Here is a 24,866-nt window from a genome sequence, read left to right as displayed (position 1 = left end):
TCATTATGAAAAAATTGTATACTTAAATAATCTAGCATTACTGTATTCATTTGTCCTCCATTTAAATATGCTACAACAGTGTCGGTACATTGGCAGTCTACCTTGAAATCTCAACTCTAGAGTAGATCCAACACAGAGCAGCCCACACTGTAACAAATACATGTGATCCCACTGTAATTTCATGGACCATGCAGCTGGACTGGGAATCACTTGAAAATAGATGAACAAATTTAACCTGTTTTGTTTGAAGTGAAGCATGTGAAATGTTACACTTAAGAAATCCTAGGATTCTTAGGTGGTATGTAATTAATTTGAGTGTTCCATTTCCGGTCTGACTAGATACATTGAAATTACACACACATCTTGGTCCAAATCACATTTGCCTGGTGGCTATGGGCATGGTTTCACATGCATAGCTAGGCTTATAATTGAGATTTGGTTGATCTTGGAGTTTTGGCATTTGGCCTGATTCAAGGCTAGCAGTCAGACACATCCTTGAATTTGTGCAACAGAAAAAAATCAGTTCACTATTGAATACAGCATTAGTCCACTGCACCGGCTGTTAATAACTCCATGCATACAATTCAGTGATGTTCGCAGAATATAGCCCCTTTGCGATCTGCCAAAATATTTGCTCCTCTCACACTGCACAAAATTCTTCAAGTTTTAATTCAGCTGGCTCTTTCCTGTTACCAGTGTCTTCCTGCTTGCTTTATTTGTACACTGACATATGACTTGAAAAGCCGGCTCAGACTGTTTTCTAAAGTCAAAATGAGCAAACCAGCTCACATAAAGTGCCCTTCTTGGTATATCCGTAGATGAACCAAGGATGAACATCACTGATACAGCTCATCCCACAATTAATACTTCGTTACTAATGACAACCAACAAGAACCCACAATCGATCCTTTAATTCTTTTTATCTTATGTTTAATCACTCACTGGAGGTGCCACTGATAACTCGTAAGGGCAGTTTCAGCAATGGTAAGTTGCAAGCTTCAATTTGAGAAAGCGTTCCGTTCCGTAGTCTAGTCCATCATTCCGTTCCGTTCTGTTCCGTTCCGTAGAATAGTCCCCACCGCTTTATTGCGGCTTTATATGGTTGTGCCAGGCAAATACTGGCTTGAAAAGCTGCCAATCTTATAATGAAATAATGGAAATGGACCGCCCGCCCGCCCGCCCGCATGCAAATATGCTTGAGTCCAGGACGGGAAACAGAGAATTTATTTGGAGTGGCCTTAAATCATATGCAGTAAAACAATATATCTAGGGTTTCCACTCAAAATACGAAAGTGCTCATTTATATTATTTGTAGCGATTTTCACATAGGCCAACCTTTAAGATATAACAAACAAGTGTTAATTTGTTGTTAAAATATCTTTAGTGCTTGGTAACAGCTTAGTTTTAGAATGCGTAAATGCTCAAAAAGTGGTCACATGACCAAAGATCCCACAATAGTTCGAGTTACACACTTTGTGCATGCTACGGAACTACAAGATGTAGAAAATGTTACTGAGGTAAGAAACATGACAATTGTGTCCTAGTTCACCCTATGAACTGGCTTTAGCCATAATTATTGTTTGAATATCGCCTATTAAATTGCTGGTCACGTGACCACTTTTTGAGTATTTACGCATGCTAAAAACTACACTAATACCAAGTGCTAAAGCATTTTAACAACAAATAAATGGTTGTTTGTTATATCTTAAAGGTCAGCCTGTGTGAAAATCGCCAAAAACAACAAAAAGAGACACTTTCATATTTTGAGTTGGAAACCCTAATATATCCCTAGCTACTGTGCTCAAGATACCATAATGGAAATGCACAGTAGGGATATAACACTTCTTATTGTTTTACTGTGATTTTATATTTTAATATCATGGACTACTCCAACTGCAGTTTGAATCCTGGGGTTGGAGGGTTTTTTTTCCTTACTTTGGCCCCTTTTCTGTAACACCTTTTCATCTATAAGTCACTAAGTCTAAGTCCTTGAAATTAGGTTAGGTAATCCTAAAGCTGCAGTACATGTTGCTGTCAGACCTTCAGTGCTGGTCACTGTAAAGCACTAATTACAATAACAACTTGTTTCATCAATGTGCTATGGTCCCTACTCTAGTTGAAATTCCTAATTTTTTTGTGTACTTGTTTGACATTTTTTTGTAAATAATTTTATTGATGATTTGTGAACCCATGCATACAGCATCTAAAATGGCGCCGCGCACCCCAATTATCGTCTGAAAAGTGAACTATCCATTACTCTTTATTGTCAGCTATGTTAAACCCATTGCAGGGCTGGAGCCCAGAGATTTTGAGTGCTCTCACTGGTCTGGCCATCCATGGACTGCAATGAAGGTCATAGTCATACACACTACTCAGTTTTCATTGATCTAATATGATCTGTAAATCAGAGATTATCTGCTTTGGTGCAGTGGCGTAGCCAGGAAAAATTTCTACCAAAGCAAAGTTTATACATTGAGTCATTGACCTAATTGAGAGGGTCTGCAAGTATATGGTTGGTATGGTTGGTACAGCATTTGCAGGCTAATTATCTGGTTGGATGGAAGAAAGACTCTGGGCATTTTTCTACATGTCATAAGTAATGCTCCAGCTTAGTTAATGCTATAGTATACCATGCTTCAATTATTAGAATAGTTTATATGCATTCAACACAGAGATATTTTGAGTGGTCAGGTCATCCATAGACTGCAACGGAGATCATAGTCATGCACACTATACTTTTTATTGATGTAATGTTTAAGTCAGAGATTATCTCTTTCATGTGATGCTCAACTGCATGTACTAAGCATGTCAAGCTAGGGAGTCTGGGGGCATGCTCCCTCAAGGAAAATTATGAAAATATATGCTTTGAAATGGCATGTGGAGGCTATAGTTTTGAATATACCACTTTAGCGTGGGCATTCAAAGGTGCCGCTCGGTGTTTAACTCGCATATTGCCCGGGCAATATCATGGGAAAGCGGTTTGCCAATGGCTTTGATACCCAGCCAGTTCAAAGAATCGATGCACTTTGACTCATTATATTGAGCGACATAGAGCTTTGTATTGTGGGACTCGTTTTTGTAGTAGTTGCTAAGCTTAGCACATTTGTTAAGATAGGGTAGTTGGTTGTTACTAAAGGTTAATGAAGGCATAAAATAATCGTGTGGGCAATTGTGGGTGCGTAATTCTACCCACCGTGTATCAGCCTTTGAACAGACCACGGAACAGCAATGCTACTACTGCTACATTGAAATAGGTTAGTAACTTACAGTCTTAAATACTTAACTTAATATAATAACTTACTTACTGTCCCAATAGCGAAGTTAGTTGGCTTAACTTAGTACAAAAATGATAATAAACTCCATCCCAAATTGTAAGTTTTCTAACATTGTGTGTTGAAGTATAGTAACGTATTAATGACTTTTAATGTATGGACAATGTTTTGATGGCTATTAGCCCACGCTATTAAAACCACGGTCGATATTCAGATGCTACTGTATAAAACAAATGGGATGAGTTCTCGTTAGTTCTTTCACCTATTAGGTGAGTACACCCCAAGTGATATATATCACTTGTACCATGGCTGCTTGGGATTTTGCTGACATATACACCCGCAGCCCTCGGGCTTTGGGTGTATATATCAGCAAAATCCCTCGCAGCCATGGTATAACTATTACTTGTAACTGCTAATGCATATGATATGCATGATCAATTAGCTCAATGCAATACCATGCAGTTGGCTCATTGGAACTTTTGAAAAGTAGACAATTAACATAAATGTAAATGATTTAGACCAAGCAGTGTAATGAGAACAGTGGCTATAATCTGTACTGAATGCTCTATTAGAGTATATTACGATGACTGCTCTATTAGAGTATCTCGATCTTTTTACAACTGAATTCAACTGAATAGTTGAAACTGAGCACCGTTTCACCATGGGCTCCATCCCTGCAGCCATAGATTCTATTATGTGTGGTACAGTAATGCAGTGTCTAATAACGTTTGAGTAGAAAATCAGGAGTGCCAAAACTCAGTCCTGCTCAGCCTGTTGTTGAGCATTTTTACCGAGGCAGCTGCCTCGGTTGCCTCAATGGTAGCTACGCCACTGCTTTGGTGTGTTACTTAACTGCATGTGCTATAAGCACACACAGCATGCTAAGCTAGAAGGGTGCTCCCCCAGGGAAACTTTTGAAAATAGATGCTCTGAAATGGCATCTGGAGGCTATTTTACATGCAAACTCTCTCTTTTTTTGTTAACATCAATCGTAATTTTGTGCTACATTACCAATTATTGAGTTTCATATCTGACTATTATAGCTAGTAGCTAATTTTATTTTCATGATGTAGATTATACAAAAAATTCTCAACGTGAAAGTTTAGTTTTAGATTGTAACTGCATGCTAATGTATGACATACATGATCAATTAGTGTACCATGTAGATGACTCACCGGGTAATGTTAAGACAGTTAAATAAGATGTCATGGCTTAGACTATAAGCTATAGTATACTCTATACTGAATGTTTTATTAGAGTATCACGATGGCTGTTCTATTTAGAGTATCCGAGTCGATCTTTTCACTAAAATCAAGTAGCTGAAAAGTGACCGCGGGTTCCGGCCCTGACCCATTTCACAGCATTTCGAATCAAGAACTGTTCGTAAAGCACCTCTGCAATCCATGCATACCAAAAGAAAGAAATCATGCCGCGCGCCCCAATTATATTAATTATCGTCTGAAAAGTAAAGTATCCATTACGCTTCGCTGTTGGCTATGTTCAACCCGTTACACAGTAGTACGAATCAAGAACTGTTTGAAAAGCACCTCTGCTTTCAAAATAGCCACTATGAAAGTTAATACGGAATATTTCTGTTACGAAGGGAAGCCATCACGTGCTATCGCCAAATCGACACTTTTGGCTGTCAGCAAAGATGAATGGGACACAAAAGAGGACACTGGTAAGTCCATGAAGAATGCATTGTACATACTGCGGTATGCCAAACTGAGCACTGTTGGGCCGAAGCGACGTCGAACAGTGAAAAATCAAGCCTGTAGCCTTAGCCGTTATCGAGTTACGCTTGTCTGAAGGCATCAGTCAGTCAGTCAGTTAGCTACTCAGTCACAGTCAGTAGAAAATTCTGTTGAATAAAAAAATTTTAAAATTCCGTATCAACTTGTTGAAAGTGTTTCAGGTCGATCTGAAAGCTTGTTTGGGCTTAGTTTTACCTAACCAATACTGTTTCATCGTCGTCTGGGAAAATTGAAGCTGGTTTTTGGGTGATATTATTTTGTGGGCCACACCTACTCCTTTGTGGTCCCTACCATACAGTACTATTGTACTGTATGATACTATCATACTCTATGATTATTATGTGTAAAAGGAAAGAAGGCAAAAGCCTGTGATACCTTTACAAAAAAGGTTAACTTAAGACTAAAGTTAGTACAATTATAAGTAAAAATCAATTTGAGTCATTTGATCTGAGAAATCATCAAGCTGGTTCTTAAATACATTTAGAGACTGTGCCGTAACTACACAAACTGTTAAACTGTTCCAAGGATTTACTGCTCTTACTGAAAAAGTGACATCTTGCATTGCCCTGGTGGTAGTACGAAGTAAAAAGTGTTGGCTGCTACATACTAGAACAGCAGCTCATGAAAACAATATTTTGTTGAAGGGGTGTAATTTGATTAGCAAATATATATGTGAGAAATTGGTAGGTTGGAAATCTCTATTAAAAAGAGATTAAGAAAAGTAACATTCTGCACTTAACTAGCCACGCCCTTCTCTGATGGTATTAAGCAGGTATCGGTCCACTAATACATTGACAACACAATTTATTGATAGTTTGCAATTACAAAAAAAAATATTATGAAGGGTAAACTAAATACATGAGAAATGACTGACTGTAATGTAGCTATATACCAAGCTAAATACATGAGAAATGACTGACTGTCATGTAGCTAAAATAGCAATACGTTGCAATTGATGATAAAATAAAAGCTAATGATGTAAATTTAAACACTTGTATCTGTCACTTCAGGCTGCATTCTTATCACGTCTTCCTCAGTTATGCTGTGTCTATCACTGTGATCAGCATCACCATTTGCCTACAGAATGACCCTGACTATAGACCTACCACAATAGAACTGCTACACTTACAATTTTTCCATTTGTACCGTTCTGTTTCTTCACCTCGATAGGTTCATTATTCTTTTCCTACCATAGCAAACATGTAGTGTACTTAACTACATACACAGCAACACTTATTTAAGTACTATACAGTATCTAACAACATGGGTATAGGTTACATTATCTGCATACCTCACTGGTCTGGGCTGGGAACATTTGGCAGTATGGTTCATCCACATTGTTAATTTGGATGTACTGGTCACCACGTTGTTCTGCAGATATCATTGTGTCCAGTTCACTTTGTAGTTCATCAAATTTTGGACGACGGAGAGGATCAAAATTCCAACAACGAAGCATTATTTCATAACTAAAATTTGTTACAAAAGATGCACATACAACACTTGCAAAACTTAAAACTTACACTTGTTTGCCACAATTGTTAGGACATTCCAACCGATAACCATTTAATAGTGCAGGGAGTAGTTCACTGTTGCTAACTGATGGATACGGATAGCCTCCTACATAATAAAACTGTATCTCTAAATAATTTTCTTAAAAATAAATGTATGCACAGTATTTAGCAATAAAATCTACACATCCACAAGAAGTAGCCAGATCAATAAACACCATGATAAAAGACATCATTTCGGCCAAAAAGTTAAACCCAGGCAACATTTGCATTTGTTTTCTTATACATAGGTGGCGGAAGAGGGAGTGCTAACCCCAACTATTTTACTGGGAGTGCTGAGCACCACCAACTCAAAGTTGCATTGTGCAATAGTCGTCACGTGAACTGCAAGATTTCCAGAAACTGGTCAATCATGATTGAGATACTCTAATAGAGCAGTCACCCTAATACAACAGTCAAACATGTATTAAAATAGATAGCATTTCATCAACAGCTAAATCCACCATAAATACACCCACATTCAATCTGTTGATACCCAATTTTCCTGGGGGGCATGCCCCCAGGCCCCCCTACAAGTACCTACTGCTACCAACATAAATTTTGGGTACCCCCAACTCTAGCACCCTTCTGCCTCCTATGTTATAGGTATTCAATGAGGTCTACTTAAGGCCACGAAAAGTTATTATATGTGACCGGATCTGCGAAAACCCAACATAATGGCACATTTTTCAAATTATTTATTATTGGATATTTATACTCTACTTAGTCGAGTACATGCTTTGGCCAAGTTTCAGCCTTGTATGCCAACAAGTTTTGGAGTTACAGCCCTACAAAGTAGCAGCAACAGAGAGATCAATTTGTACAGCAAGTATTGGGAAAATAAATTACAGGTGCTTACAAAAACGACTGTAACTTACAACTGCAATGCAGTACAGAGTTGCAACTAGCACCATCGTGTTTGCCATGAATAGGGGAGTCCATTACATGGTGAGCTTTTGCTCCTAGCACCTTTCTTCACTACATACAGAGACGAAATCGGTGAAGAAAAATCGATCGCTTACGACTGCTTTGACATGATGTAAACTAACTCCCATAACTCACGTATCCTTTAGGCTACTGCTACAAAACAAAGATTTTCAAACTCCTCTTGAGTAGGCAAATACGATGGTTCCCATGTGTTTATCATTGCACCTTTCTTCATAAAGAATAAAGCATTTAAAAGTTTAACTTTTTTTTTTTCATTTACACAAATATTTTACGCATTGCAATCAATATCCTATACTGAAAATGCAGGCTTGCACCATTATGTCAGCTTTTCGCAGATCCAGTTACATATGTTTCTGGTTCCTTTCCTGGTCATTTTTTTGCTGAACGAATTGCACAATCACACATACAATAATTGATAACATTAAATCTGTTGAAAGGTTTTCATATACTCTTTTCTTATAAAGATGCACTAACTTTATACATTAACTTTATTTTTCACCTATAATTCTGTATACTGCTATGTCATGTGTAGCCACATCAAAAAGTTGCAAAAAACTGTTCACCTGGTCAATTTTGGGGAATTGGTAGGACCAGAAACATATAATTAACTTTGCACGGCCTAAGTAATAGTTAGACTTCAGACCACAGGGGTCTAAGTAATTTAGTAACTGATGGCCCTGTGTCGTGGCGCCTGAGCAAAGCGAAGGCGCTACTACAGGACCTGAGGGTTACTAAATTACTTAGACCCCTGTGGTCTGAAGTCTAAGTTATTTAGACCCTTTATGTAGTTGTTGTACCTTAACATTGTTGACAGCTGCTTGTGACAGAGAAATGTAGCGTTCATTAGTAGAAACAAGCCATTACTCCACCCGTAACAACAGTTACGGGTTTAAAATTAATTTAATTAATTTTCACGTGGCGATGCGTTGCCAACGCTACCAGTCCGGGTGTGCGTAATCAACATGAAAAGGGTCTAAGTAAACATGAAAGGGTCTAAGTAAACATGAAAAGGGTCTAAGTAACTTAGACACCTCCAAAATTCACCACAAAAAGGGTCTAACTATTGTTTATACTTAGACAAGTTTCTTGCATAGCATTACTGCAATATGGACCACTGTATACAACCTCATCATATTTGCTGCCACTCTTAGACATAATATAAGCACCGGTTCTTTATTATTAACTTATCAAATGCTATGACTTTGCTAAAGACAAGTCTATTTTACTTTTTCCTACCTATTTCCTTTCCAGCAATTAATTCTTCTACTATGCATGTTTCATATTTTGCTCAGGATTAACTTTTGTACATTTCTAAGTGCAAAGCTTCAGTGTTCTATTACAGTATATTAACCTGTCAAATTGTTAGGAGCTTATAAGCACCAAAGGAGTTCTGAAATTAATGAGGAAGAGGATTACAACCTTGGTGTTACAGTTTAAAATACAATATTATAAGGATAGTACCAAATATTTTATATAACAGTGTATGATGGAACTTACCCAAAGTGCTTATTTCCCATAGAGTAACTCCATAGGACCACCTATATAGAAATATGTACATACATACATACATACAGGTAATAATAGTTATTATTCATGTACACTTTCACACACACACACACACATGCACGTACGTACACACACACACACACACACACACACACACACACACACACACACACACACACACACACACACACACACACACACACACACACACACACACATGCACACACTTACACATCCGATTGATGTGTAAATGTCCTGTCCATAATTGATTCAAGTGCCATCCAACGAATAGGCAATTTGCCATCACTTGTCTTCACATACACATCAGTGTATGCCAGAGATCGAGCAAGACCAAAGTCAGACAATTTCAGTCTTTTTCCATCGCCCACCAAAACATTTCTGCATGCCAAGTCACGATGAACTATCTTTAGTGACTCTAAATAGCTCTACAGAAACACAATCATTGTGTCAGGTGTGTACCAACTATATGCACACAATACACCAGTGACTACTATTAATAGCATACCATTCCACTGGCTATTTGCCATGCAAACTGCACCAAATCTCCAGTTTCTAAATTGCCAATACTTGCATATGTTTCTGTAGCACTTTGTTGATAGTCACCACCAACTGGCCCATTGACATGACCATTCCTAATCCTGTCCTCAACATAATCATTCTCAACTGCTTTAGGTGCAGTAGTAGCAAGGTTAGAATTCTGTAGAAGCAAAATAATTATTCTCATCTCTTCACTGAAGCTTTATAACATACCTCATATACCTTCATTTTGCAGATATCATCATCAGCTGACTTTAATCCTTTCTTGGCATCACTAGTACCACCAGCCTGTACTCAACAATACAATCTTACGGCTGTGTTAACCAAAGTTGGCATTAACACTTACATATGTTCTACTTGCTCTAAGATACTCAAGCAGATTTCCATTGGGTACATACTCCAATACAAGAGCTAATGGCTCTTGTCTGATACAGCACCCAACCATATTCACTACGTAACGGTTTTTGCCAGAAGCAACTTTCTTCATCATAGCAATCTCTTGAAGAAAATCATGTTTCATGTCACTGGCAGCATTAGCTGTACATGTATAATATATAGTACCTAAATTACTGTTTAGTTAGTTATCAACAACCTTGTAGAAGTTTTACTGCAACTGGTGTCATCACACTTTGAGATGTGTAGCCAGGAATGTTTACTGGGCCTGAGATCATTGCTTTGTACACTTCACCAAAGTTGCCAGTTCCTAACAAGTTCTGCATGACTACAGCATCCGGGTCCAGTTCCCATTCATCTAATGCTAACACTTCAGAGCCCCAATCTGGAGGTAACAGTCCCATTGGTATATCTGATAGCCCACACAATGTATCTTCCTAAAAGTACCGCATTAATACTAACCAACACTTAGTGTGTTACTTACATAATCACTTTTATCATAATACCGATCTCCCATGTTGCGACAACATAAACAAACTATCATTATTATAACAATCAGCAGAATTAAAGCCACTACAATTCCAATGATGGCATAAGCAAATGCAGGAAGGCCATCATCATCATCACTACTAGATGGTGATGATGGTGCTTTAATGATGACAGGTTCACTCCAAAGGCCTTCAGTGATATGTTCTTCTGTTAACTGTGTTTTTGGATACTTAGTGTCTGCTCGAACCTGTAGGAGTAAAAAGCAAATACAGAAGATGAGATAACATCTCAGGAACTAACTTGGACTACTAGATCCAGATCACGATGGACAAAATATGAAACATCAATCCATGTACTGTTAGTCTAGAGAAGAGAAGCAACAATCATTGTTATTAGCATCATAGTAAGCACTAAAAATAAAATGTTACACAATAATTACTTCAGAAGCTGCACTATACTACTATGTGTGAATTGGTTGTCTTTAATTAAAGCTTCAGCAGCAAAAAGCTACTAGCTATGTTCCACCAGTACAAACAAAGAAAAGTAAAAAAAGCACCTCTGCAATCAATCCACTCACTACTCAAATTATAGACAGACACTTCCTGTTAAAATGTGATAGCCAGTACAAAATCATTGACATGCTACCTGTGAATGAGCACCTACTTGGTAGTACAAAAAAGAAATGGGACACAAAAGGAGGACAGGGTAAGTACATGATGCATGCATTATAGCTACAGTGGTAAGCAAAAGTTCAACTTAGACCTGCATGTGTTATGTTAAGTAAAACAGAATACTTCCAGAGAAAATTATGAACAAAAATCAGCTAAAATGAAGGATTACTGGAAAAAGCAAAAGTACTAAACGCATTAACTATGGTTAAGGATACAGGTGTGATTTCTTTCTGCTTAGGGTTTAACAACTGCCTTGATTCATTATAATCTTTGTGGTGACTGTTCTTTTGGAGTAAATGTCATTAGTGCTTAGTATCTTGATGTTCGTAGAATTACACACTTCAGCTTGATTATTGTGTTAAGTTGGTATGTTTATGTCCATAAATTATTCTGGCAAAATCAACGCACCCCTAACCATAATTTAGTTATGCTTAGCAGAAGGAATCAGTTAGTCAGTTAGATAGTCAACAGAAAAGTTCATTAAAATGTTGTTTTTTATAAAACGTGTTGACAATCACTCCGAAGAGACACATTTAGGCTGTATACTGCTAAACTATCGTGAAGGAGACACGAGGCTGGTTTTGGGGTGACATAGTTTGTCAAGAACTATTATGACTCTACTATCAATGCTGTAAATTTCATTAATGAATATAGCACAATTAGAAAACAATACTACACAATTGAGTGTACACTACATACTGTATTATGCTCATTACAATTATTAGTTTAACAATACAAAGACTCCTGGATTATATTTCACAATTATGTTACAGTCAGAACAAGCTGACAATGTTTCTACGCTATATAGAGAGGGCAAGACTACTTGTACAAACTAAATTATTGAGGCCACAGGCAAAAGTAACAATGCTAATAACCAAGCCCACAATGTCTGAGATGCTCTATAGTGTAAAAGCCAATGTCATTCTAAATAGTTCTCCACAAGTAAAGTGGGTAAAGAGAAAAAGTAGAAAGTAACAAACTGTAGTTGCTGATACCCTATAGGAAAATAAAACCATGTTCACAAGGTGACAAATTTGTGACATTGAAAATGAGCAACTGATCAAGCTGTTATAAATAATAAACAAGCTGTTATGTACATAAACAAACACCTGGTTTGTTGGCAAATGTCCAATACAATGGTCTTACAGGCACCAAAAACATCACAATAAGCAAAATGCTATGTGATGAAATATGTCGCAAATTTCATTCTTGCATGCAAAGTGCCCCAAACGCGAGATCAAAGTCCTCATGGTAAAAGCCCGCTATACAATATCAAGATTCACCCTTTGACTTGATGGTGTCAGCACCACACTGTCACATTAGTGCATCAATGCCAATGACATTTGTCTTGTCCAGAAAGTAAGCTAACTATAAGGCTATTTCATTTTTGTGATTTTTCACTTTGATGAATGTAGTAAATAACCATGAAGTAAACCACAGGTTTCTAACTCATTGGTAACCCTGTTGCAGGTTTTGATAGTAACCTCATTGAACCTCTAGACGTCAAAGGAAATATGCATAAAATTTCAATTAACATACTTACCATTCTATAACTGTTAGCACTATCAACATCCGCGTCTGTGTCATTTGCTAATAGTTCCTCCCCCTTTCTTGCCATGTAAACAACATAACGATAAATATTGCCAAAAAAAGTAGCAGCATTCCAAGAAACATTGGCTCTAAAATCATTGCCATTAAAGTATATAACATCAACAGATATACTAGCTGGAGCACTGGGTGGACATTCTGTTTGAGAGAATTATATGGAGATAACGCTGCCTCTACACATAATATGTAAAACAATCAAACCTTCAATAGTAAAGAATACAGGGACATGATGAGGAATACAAGCAACAGCTTCAAGCTTTTCATCTGGATCTACCTGCATGTGTTCACACACAGACATTCTACATACAACTTAAGATAGATTCCCTTATATGTTTACCTCAATGCGATATTCCACACCAGTTGCAGGCACAAAATTATAGTCTACTACTGCTTGATAGAATGTAACATTTTGCTGCAGAAATACTCACTTTCATTTTAAAGTAAATGTGTCAAACAAGTTAACATACGCAGTGTGAGACGCAGCTTGTATTAGAAGAATAATTCATAGCATCACAGACTTCTTCACAGGTATAGTGCTACATAATATAAACATACAGAAATTTACAAATGTCCATGCATGCATGGACACATCAATGCTGTAAGTGATTTTATAAGTGTGGTAGGTGTCCTATTATTAGATAACATATAAACGCCTTCACCAGATGAAAGATATAATAGTATATTATTTAATTAACGCAATAGTATTACTGAAATGCATCACAGTGTACACTGGTAAACAATGCAATGTATTGCTGAAAAGAGATACATACCATATATACGTATAGCTACTAAGAAAATACATCCTCCAGAATAATAATAATAATTTATCTCATAAAGCATTATCACCCACAATTATAGACTCTGTGTATACTGAAGCCAATACTATTACTGCTAAAATTATTGTTATAGGAAGATGTGCTTACCACATATGGGGTTCCACATTGATAAGTAAACTTCTTCACATCAGGATAAGTTGGTTTATACTGTTCACTCTACAGTGTAAACACAGGGTTAATATGAATGTTACATTACATTAAAACATACAATATTTTTTGCTAGGACCCCAAATGGAGAAGCTACATTGAATAAATTATTCTTTTCAAGAACAGATATTTTAAATGTGTCTAAAGACTCCAATAAGTCAATGTCATAATCCACACTCCATTCCACAACTACTCGGTAAGTACAGTCAGGTTGTCTGACAGGCTTTATATCTTTCACAATCATTCTAGCTGGATGGTCAGAGCATTCTGTAGAATAAAAAACCAATGGTTTTTTAAAACAGAACATAATTATTAAAAATCAAGAACCAACCTAGTTTAGCATTAAACCTTTCCTCGGCCAATACCACAGGCTCATTTTGGACATACATCTGAAAGATAAATAAAACACAAAAATGCACTTTCATATCATACTATTGAGTTTACTAACTTCAATCCTGTATTGGCAGTCTTCGTGAAAAAATGTAGTATTTGATTCATTAGACTGAAACATATAAGAGTCACTGTTCTGCAAAGAAATGATAACAATAATATGTTTAGAAATGAGAAAGAAAAGCATTACAAACACAGCATATACATAGCTAAGCAAGTTTATCATTATGTGTTATTGTATATGTAACCCACTGAGCAAAAACCAGCCATTTTCGCAAAATTTTATATTTACTATAAAAACGTATTGAAATAAACTGGGTAAAAATATGCGTGCTACATAAAAATTTTATGCACGTTTCAATCACTTCATTATGTACTGAAGCAAAGCTCAGATCGATAAAGGCTATCACCAGATTCTCTTGTTCACTGGAAGTAAGAGCTCTTTGTTTCGTGTTCGTGCAGCTTATGATATGTGAGTTATGAGTGCTTATTTATGATGCAGTAGAAACAAAGTTTACCATCGTCATTTAATAGTTGAAATGGCATTCTTCCTTGTCCCCACAGAGATGTACAGGGAAAACACTATACTCTGATTGGTGTGCTGGTTCATGGTGAACATACTGAGCCAAACCTCATCTTCGTAGCTTGTTTCAGTCATGAGTTATGGTCGATTAAATAAGTGCCTGTAATATATTTGTTGTATTGTTGCTGTAAAAATCGAGTTTACAACTGTCTAGCACTATAACTCCAAGTCCATTCATCACAAAAGGCTGAAACTTTGGCTGTCCACTCCTTTGTTACTATAGGTAACAGAAAACAATAAAATGGAATTCGAGGAATGTGCAAAATGACCGATTTTTGCTCAGCAGATCACATATACTACATAAAACATTGACACAGCTGTTCAATATAATACAGAAACATTTGACACACTTTATCAATCACTGCAGTAATGTATTGATCTGCTGGAGCCATACAGTCATCATTAGGTATAGGTGTGATGTCAATCCCAAGTGCTCTGATGCATCTAGGATCTAAACAGCAGGTATGGACATAACACAATGAAGTTGATATACATACAGCTTTATCTATATACTGTAACTATGTATTATGTACATATGTACAATCCCTTAGATACAAACTTTACGTTATGCATTAAACAAGCACATGTTGTATCTGCTGTATATAATAGTTATACCATGGCTGTGAGGGATTTTTCTGATATATACACCCAAAGCCCGAATGCCGCAGGCCCAAGAGCTGCAGGTGTATATGTCAGCAAAATCCCAAGGTGTAAAGGATATATATCACTTGGGGCGCATTCACCTAATAGGTGAAAGAACTAATGAGAACTCATCCCATTTGTTTTATACAGTAGCATCTGAAGATCGATCATGGTTTTAATAGCATGTGCTAATAGCCATCAAAACGTTGTCCATACGTTAAAACGTCATTAATACGTAACATGCAATGTTAGAAAACTTGCGATTGTGGGATGGAGTTTATATTGCTATCATTTTTGTACTAAGTTAAGCCAACTAACTTCGCTATTGGAACAGTAAGTAAGTTTATTATATAACATCTTAACTAAATGCCAAGCACAGACATAGTTCAGCTCTAACAATTCTGTAAAGTGCTATAAAGTGAAAAAGCATCCTAGTATGTACATGATAGCTGGTTTCATACATAACGACAGTCTTGTGTGGTAGCCAGTCTCATTTACTGACAAAAAGAAATAAATGCTCAGGCCACAATTTGTACATGCGTACTTTCTGCCAAGTAGCAGGACAGAATATCAAGACTCAAAGCTGTAGTAACAATGTGTACTTAGGCTGGTGGTGGCAGGGTACATGCCAGATAACTCCAAAAATGAAGGAGACAATGATTTAAGGTAGCTACGCAAAGCAGGTGACAATTTCACAAAGCAGCAATATGTCACTAAGACATTATACCAAGAAACTACATACACTATGATAAGAATATCCATAGCAATCATTTAGTTATTCCTTCTTCTATGGATTCTTCAATTCTTCAAATCAGGATTCCATTTCATTAGTACTGCTGCATGACACTTGATCGTGTGCTCTGTTACTTGATATGTATGTACATGTGTGGCTGTAATGTTTACAATTTGACGGCAATGAAGGCTTTTAGTGAATATCACTGAACATAAACTTGAACATTGAGAATTATAAACAAGATGATGTTGTGCTAATTCTAAATAACACGTGCTTGTATAGCTTGTACTAATTGTCTAGTTATAAAAATATGAAATTACTTAATTATGTGGCAACTATGGAGTTCACAAAAAGAACAATTTTAAAACACAAAGGAAATGACTTCTAAACTATCATATAACTACTTTCCTCTAACATGTTTTATCATTATTCAAATCCTTTAGCTAGTGGTTACATTGCCATACAGAGCCCTTTCATATCATGACCCTATTTCTACCATTCTGGTCAAAGGGCTTCAGTATTTCACTAACAAACACTAATACAATTTGACCCAAACAATGTTTTCATATGCACTCCACCCTTCATGGCAGGCATAAGGAAAACACCTTGTAAGAAATTTGCTTTGCTGGGAATTTGATACTGTGCCTTCATGAAGCTCTCTTTTGTCTCTCATAACATTCACTTACATGGGAAACACATACACAAAGACATGTGATTTTGTCAATAGATTATGGGGATGTGACCTTTGTTATCATTATGAAGAACAGTTGTCAACCAATTATATACTATTAAGCCACTTATTTTCTGCTTTATATGGTCATTGTAGAAAGGATTTCTTAGTAAAGCTCAGAAAATGAGCAGTGTATGGTAATGTGGTGAAAGTAGACAGAAAACAGTTATAGCATCACTTCTGTATAACTGTATTTGTAGTATATTATATGGGACAACCTTGAATGGTATATCTGAATATCATACCATTCAACACATAGGTCGTACAGAAAATCCTCATTGCGAGAACATTAGATCACTTATACGTATATATGTATATGCATATTCCAGGAAAACATAGTTACAAACATGCTGTGTAGCTATTATGCTTCAACACACAGTAACTTTTATGATAAAATGCATGTAACGAGTTTGTAATAGTATTTTATATTTAAACAAGTTTGTTGTACACAAAAAAACATAACATTATTATCATACTGAAGGTCTATGTTTATACCGGAGGAGCTACAGTGTTACCTTGTATTGCATAACACATTAAATGTCACACACTTGTTGAAAGTAATTGTATGTATGTTTTACTGATATACAGGGACACCCACCCACCCATCCACCCAAACACAGCATCATAACACACAATACAAGCAATAAGCATACCACTAGCAGGATGTAAGTCCCAACTAACTGTAACTGTTGGATGACCCTCAAATCCTGGTCTCAAGTCCTTATTCACACATGTGTCCAATTCAGAAATCGAAAAACCAGATGCATTGTAATCGCCTATCAATGCATTAGCCATGTAATACCTACTACATAATATTGCCAATATACACAAAAATACATTATGTGCTTCTGTGAATTTAACTTCCTTATCATATGTGACTGGATCTGCAAAAACCCGGCACAATAGCGCAAGCCTAATTTTCCACTATAAAATATTGAAAACAATTGATGAAATATTTGAGTATTATTAAAAAAATTCTGTAAACTTTTGAACACTCCGTTCATAGTGAAAGAAGGGACTAACAAAAACCTAGATATCACCGTATTGACCTACTCAAGAAGAGTTAGAAAAGCTTTGGTTCGTTGCAGTAAACTCAAGGATATGCAAGTTATGAGTGTTTGTTTATGTCATGTCGAAGTGATCGTACGCGATCAATTTTTCTTCACGACTTTTGCCTTTGTATCCAGTGAAAAAAGACAATCAAAGGACAAACTTACCCAGTAAATGATTCCCCTATCCACGGCGAACATGATGGTGAACATTTCAGCCCAGCACTTCCATCCTTTCATAAGTTACAACCATTTTAATAAGCGCCTGTAATTTATTTTCCCAATACTTGCTGTACAAATCAATTTTTCTGTTGTTGCTACTTTGTAGGACTGTAACACCGAAAGCTATTGGTATATGAGGCTGAAACTTTGCTAGAGAATACACTTGGCTAAGTAGATTATAAACATTTAATAAACAGGAATTCGAAAAATGTGCTATTGTGTCGGGTTTTCGCAGATCCAGTCACGTAGGGAATATTTTGATTGTCTGTTATCGTTCATTTTTTTGGTATAGCATAACTAGAGTATGTGGGCGACTGTTCTATTAGAATGTCATAAATAGCTATCTATTCTCAAAAGTAACTTGAACATGCCCACATGTGAGCTAGGATGGGTGGTATTTACATTTCCGGCATACAATTATTGTCATGAGCCATTATCACGATTATCGTCCACTTAACCACTATAACAAAAAACACTAAAACATTCACAAAATATTTAAGTTAAATGATTATTCTTTTTAAAAATTCCTCAATTATCATTATTATTACACGATAATTGCCAATTTCGATTATCACTAGTTGATGAAAATTAGACAATGTTGATTATTGCCAACAAAATTATCACGGTAACCGAATAATTGTCCATCCTTAGTGTGAACTTGTTATTGTCAAATAAACGGAGGTTGTACAAAGCAGTGTTTAGCTTCTAGCCTTCCACTGTGGTCAAGCAGGCAAGTAGGCAGACAAAAAGTGGTCTTTTTTGGGAGGGGGTGTATTTTAAACACTAGAATTCAACAATACATACACTTAAGACTTTTCTGTGAATGCATATTTTTGTCATTCTATAGCAATTTTTAAGGAGAATTTTGGGGCTGTTATTTTTCTTAAGGAGGCTTCTATACAGTACTACCATTACTCTATGTTTAGTAGCATACCAAGACATTGGGTGGTAACTGGAGAGTAATCAGACTGTCCATACAAGTTGATGACTGCGTACGATAGTTCAGTAGGTACACAGAAATGATCAGGATCAACTGTAACTGCAGGACGTAACAGGTTGTCCCACTATAGGAGTATGGAACAACAACAATACACCACAAAAATACAAGTGCATTAAGAATATTGTATGGTTTACAACAGCACATTCATGAGTTATTAAAATTTCAAACATTCGCGTGGGAAACGCATACAAAGTACGTATGTATGTGAACAATACAATACACCCTAATAATGTATGTGAATAGATTCACAAGGTCATGTACATACCAGAGGACAATATGATGTCTTGTTAGTCAATGGACTATGTATCTTCAGTATGAAACTGTATATTACTTCTTGTTCAATCATTCCCGATCCAGACATTATGTCACCCATGTTCATATCAGTCATGACATTGTCTTTTGGTTCAAATATAATAAAATTGAAGTTATTTTGAGATGTACGGTAGATGGCTGGATTAACTGGTGCATTTGGCCTATCAGCTGTAAATGATATACATAGTCAGTCAAATTCAATGTAGTGAGTGCATGGATTTTTCGAAAAATAAACTAGTTAAAAAATTTAATATTTTAAGAAATTTGGCATCCATTACACATGTGTACACCTAGCAGTTCATCATATTTACAGCATATAGCACAAAAATACGCATTATTACTTACAATTCATGGTGTCGTTCAGTAAATGTTGATAGTTATCACATGCTGACAAACAAGTAGCATCACTCTAAAGCGTTACACATACATAGCTCATGAACTACACGTACAAATCATAAGTTTACTTAATAATTGCATGCAAGAATTTTGTGTCATCATTGGCCATTACTATTAGCGATGTTGCAACAGCTAAATTTCCGTGGGATATAATTTGACACCATACAACAATTTCAATGGCAGCGCTTTTACAATTTGAATGTACTACATATGAAATGCGATATAGTGACATGTATGCATATTTTATGGCAGACTACTATATAACATATGGCAAAATAGTTGACCCATTGGTATGGAGCAGTGAAATCATTAACAACATTAGTGGAATTATGTTTTGGCAGAAAACAGCACCTTTGCTATATTGACTTCATGCCTATCAAATCATCAAACCAATCAAACCAATTAAACCATGTACTCTAGCAAAATTGATACTTAAAACAATTTATTTTAAGTTCCATTGAGAATCTCCTTCACCTCATTTTATAAATTCTGCACAACAAAAAAAAAAGTTGTTTGCTAAGCTTTGCTGCAAAATTGTTTATATTATTTATATAGTTCAGAATACTGTCTCCCATTTCCTTTTCAACAATTTGGTTTCCTTCTATAATGTATAGTCCAACCATAACATTACCATGCATTTGGATGGTTTCACCTGATACACAAGACAGACAAGGTAAATTTTTTCTCTATTGAACAGTGTACTGACATAAATCTACTTTGAAGACATGTGGCATACTATCTTTGTCAATATCAACTGCATGATAAATGTCTTCTTCATTACAGAATGAATTTAGAATTATTTCTGCCAATTATGAAATCATTTCTGCGATGCACTGATTACGTGTAGTAATTAACAGATGTATTATATATATATATACAGAAACAGAAGGATAAAAATTTGTTTGTGCACTGTATTATTTTTTTTTACTAGTAAAAGCCACACAAACTCTGCAGTAACACTAATGTGTATATGCAACTTACACTACAGTTAGAGCAGTACTCCTCACTAACTAGCCTGCATTCTTGATAGCATGAGATGAGCTAAAAATACAGACATATAGATTCACCACAACACCGTCCAGTAGTTGACACACCTGCTTACTTATTTACTTACTCTCTCACACACACACGCACGCACACACACACATAATGCATACAGGCATTTTGGTAGACCTATGTAATTAGTCAGTATACAAAAGATAGGCAATAATTATGTCATGTAGCCATTTAACGGGCAAAAAATCTAGTAAACAAAGTGTGGCTCTTTACTTCAATTTACCAAACCTGTTGTCCTTATATCTAAAATGTTTAGCAGCAAACACATACACAGGTGTGATGAAAAGTTATAACCAAAAATGCCTGGCACATTAATTTTATCAAAGCAGGTGTTATTTGTTAGTATTTATTAGCATAAGTGAGAAGACATGACATTTTACTTAAGGTATTCTTACCATTGCAGCATGATCTCCAAGGTTTTCTAAGTCCACAATAGGCCATGGTACATACTTAATACCTTCAAACTAAAAAGATTTGGAATTGTTAAATACAGTTTTGCACTGCACAGTTAGAAAGATTGGCAAATACATTTTGCTGCTATGCAAGACCATTTCTATTTATTAGACATTTACCAAACTTTCCCACTAAACAATATGTATGTACAAGAATTTTATGTTTACTAGATTTCACATAAGCACCAATTACACAATGCATTCAGGCTAGGTGATTATAACTACCTTATATGGTTAATGAAGTATACCATGATGTACAATAAAGCAATTAAAGACCAGAAGACCAGCAGTCTATAGGAAGTACTACAATACCACTTATGAGTGGTTGATAAAAGCAGCCACAGTAAAGTGTGGCTTTAATAACTCATAAAGAAGCAATTACTGTTCTCTATAGTCCTATTTCTATATAAGGTAACTGTTTATACGTTGTTTGTATTGTTATAACTGCTCACATCTGTATGTAGATTTCTAAATGGTGTGATTTACAAAAACTAAACAGTTATTGATCTTCCAAAGCTTGATTACATTATGATAGTAAAGCCATTAAAAGTTTCTTTATTAAACTAGGCGTGTTACCATGGCACAGTGTGATCTAACCCAGTTAAAGGTGCTACACTACAATAACACACAAATCACGTAAGCCAACACATGATTAATTGTTTGTAACAAAATTATAGACTAATGAACATAAACACGTGCCAACCAAGATTTACTTAAACTGTGAGAAGATAACATTCCAGCCTCCCGTAGAGCAGATTCCAACAGCATCTCGTCTACTTAACCAGTATGTTACAGGACACAGGCTCTTACAATCAACAAGAATTATGCTTTTTAAAACTTAGTAACTAGTAGGTGCAAGTATATCCAAACAAGAATACATAAATGTACTACAGGCACAATAGTACCACAGTACTTACACCAGCAGTGTAAATATCATTTGTAACCAGAACCATCACCACATGAATATCATTATCAACAGCTATAGTGAAATTCATTTTAAGATCAGTGGTGAGATAAAGACAGGACATTGAGGAGACAGACTGCTGGAAACCTCATAGCTGGTTCAGGATGAGCTAACAGTGTGGTGGTGACAGTAAGTTTGTAAGCATTCTATAGAGGTGTAGAAAACTAAACTATGAGTGAGCTAAGGTGCACTTTACAGCCATATCAAGACAGGAAATTATAGCAAACAAAGATAATTTATGAGATATATTATTATAGCACACAAGTATGACCATTACTAAAAGTAATCATAGGTACCAGCATACTGTCAAGTGACAGTGACAGAGGAACGTAGATCTTATGGAAATGAACTGCTTTCATTTGTGTTCAAACAAGTAATATTGATCCAGTCAGGTGTATCTAGCACAAACATTGTATATCAAAACAGCATGCAGTGGCTTATTAATCACTCAGGTTTGAACAGACAAGCACCTTAATGAAAACAGTGCCATTCATTTGAATCAAACAATAGTGTCACCTGTGCCACTAAAATCCAAGGTAGTGATAGATTAATTTCTATGACAATGATTATGTAGTGTGGGTGGATAGGTGATATGTCATACTACCTGGATAGGACTTTTAATGTACTACATACACTAGAAGCTGTTACATGTATGATACAGTATCTCAATATCCTGTGACATCACACAGGGGATCACTTAAAATGTTCAAGGGTGATTACAAACTCTTGATTCAATTGGTACTAGCAATAAACCTGTCTGACCATACAAGAACTCCCCAAGTAAACAATACAATCCTAGTGGTTAGCCACATGTTGGTGGCCTGATAACAACTACAGATTATATAAACCTGTCACCATATTAGGATACAAGAAGCATTTATGTCACATAAACACACCTGCCAAACCAGTGTGCGCATGTACTGTATGTGTGTATATGCAATGCATGTATGCAATGCGTGTGTGCACATTTAGTGCACATCTAGTCCACTCCTCTGTGTGCCTGCGTCGATTTCTTTGTAATTCATTATTGTTAGTCTGGTGCATATATATCTGTATATCCTGGTTATAAAGCAACTACTTAAGTATAAGTACCAAACTATTATACAGTGAATATGTATGTGCTGGATCATCATAATTGCTAACATTTTAACCACTAATCCCTGTGACCCATCTCATCTACATAATTATTTGTCTCAGTTACTCAACCATATAACATGTATATTGAGGAGTGCTGACATCACAAACAGTAACAACAGTTAACACTAACCTTTGGTGATGGAAGCTGCAAACAGGAAGTCACATAAAAGGGGGAAAAGGCATTTTACAATAACCAACATACATATACGCAAGTGTAATTACATGCATACATACGCCCCAATAGCTATATGATCCCACTATTCCATATACTGTACTAGCTACATAGATGCATCGAGTTAGGGGGCATTAGAATCAAAGCCACTGTCAGCATATAAGTTTTCACTGTACAAATTAGCCACATGGCTCTTGTAATGCAGCTGTATCACTACATAGGTTAAGTGGCATACATTAGCTGTAATTATACACACACGCTAGATATCTATTTACAAGGCGGGCTGTATATCGATTTTCATCAATAATATAGTAGTCTACGTACGTACTTACCGATTTAACACAGAATGATAGACACTTTCCTTCCCTTACAACACCATCTGCACTATCCTTACAATTTATTTGTCTGTCCATAATAGTTGCTAGATGGCTTTCATCTAGGTAACAGCACGCAGGACAACCGTCCATCAAATCGCTCTGAGCGTCTGAGACTCTTACGAGTAACAGACTGACTAAAACGGTACAAGTGATCACCAAAGTAAACCTGATTTGCATTGTGGCCCGGTCGCGTATTGCATTAAACGAGCACAGATAATGACAGTTAGGCACCCCGCTACGAATTTAAATACATCGATATGAAATATTTTAACGTTGAGATGTCTAAAAACTAAAACCACATGTTCATCACGTGATGACCTAAGGTAAATGAGGGTAATTCCGGACACTCTTTGATAAAATCGCTCTAACATTGCACTCACAACGAATTAAGACAAACTCTAGGAATCGTTGTAAAGCCAATCTTATGGTGCATCTGCAGTACAAATTTGGTTTCGATACAATCAACTGCTGAGGAATTATGAACCGAGATTTAACAGCGTGTAAACTGCAACATGCGGCTAATTCCGGACACTTCGAATAACAAGCAAGTAGAGCCTTCCACAGGTTACCAATCCTCTTTTACAAGTATGGAGACTAAAGTACCACTCATCTGAAGCTTATAAATCAAGTAGAAAGTTCATACCATTTGAAAGCAGCATGCGTATTTTTTAAAGTTTATGTAATTCGCGAATATTTTCTTTGTATTTCAACCGAAAAGCTGCTGAAAAATCGACTGCCACTCCGCCTGTGCTGCATGGATTCTTATGATTTTTGGTATGCAATTAGCCGAGGGTAGGGTCCGCAATCCGAAAAATCAACTTATACAAATCAATCCCCCTACCATTGTGGGATGTTCATTGTAGTATCCCATTGCTTGATCCACCATGAAACCGGAGGCACGATTGTTGTCTTCACAGAAATA

At 36.3% G+C, this 24,866-nt stretch overlaps 1 protein-coding gene across 1 annotated transcript; it reads right to left on the bottom strand.

Annotated features, from left to right (window-relative positions):
- Window positions 1–5,813: 5,813 nt before the first annotated feature.
- On the bottom strand, window positions 5,814–24,212 carry LOC136249286 (uncharacterized). Its single transcript, XM_066041246.1, has 29 exons — window positions 23,900–24,212; window positions 23,526–23,540; window positions 21,238–21,306; window positions 20,768–20,827; window positions 19,736–19,799; window positions 19,344–19,558; window positions 19,013–19,142; window positions 17,461–17,583; window positions 15,053–15,153; window positions 14,178–14,255; window positions 14,061–14,118; window positions 13,791–13,996; window positions 13,670–13,738; window positions 13,214–13,282; window positions 13,084–13,158; window positions 12,948–13,020; window positions 12,682–12,884; window positions 10,768–10,830; window positions 10,463–10,714; window positions 10,178–10,415; window positions 9,932–10,122; window positions 9,799–9,873; window positions 9,554–9,745; window positions 9,259–9,473; window positions 9,019–9,059; window positions 6,547–6,643; window positions 6,318–6,492; window positions 6,156–6,212; window positions 5,814–6,103 (listed from the first exon to the last, which is right to left on the bottom strand). Exons 1-29 carry the CDS (start codon window positions 24,119–24,121, stop codon window positions 6,011–6,013), a joined length of 3,519 nt encoding a protein of 1,172 aa, XP_065897318.1. The 5' UTR covers window positions 24,122–24,212; the 3' UTR covers window positions 5,814–6,010.
- Window positions 24,213–24,866: the final 654 nt, after the last annotated feature.

The sequence above is a fragment of the Dysidea avara genome, chromosome 3 (genome assembly GCF_963678975.1).
Source record: "Dysidea avara chromosome 3, odDysAvar1.4, whole genome shotgun sequence".
Lineage (NCBI taxonomy): Eukaryota > Metazoa > Porifera > Demospongiae > Dictyoceratida > Dysideidae > Dysidea > Dysidea avara.
Note: the sequence above shows the minus strand (reverse complement) of the source record. Positions and strands in the feature narration are given on the sequence as shown.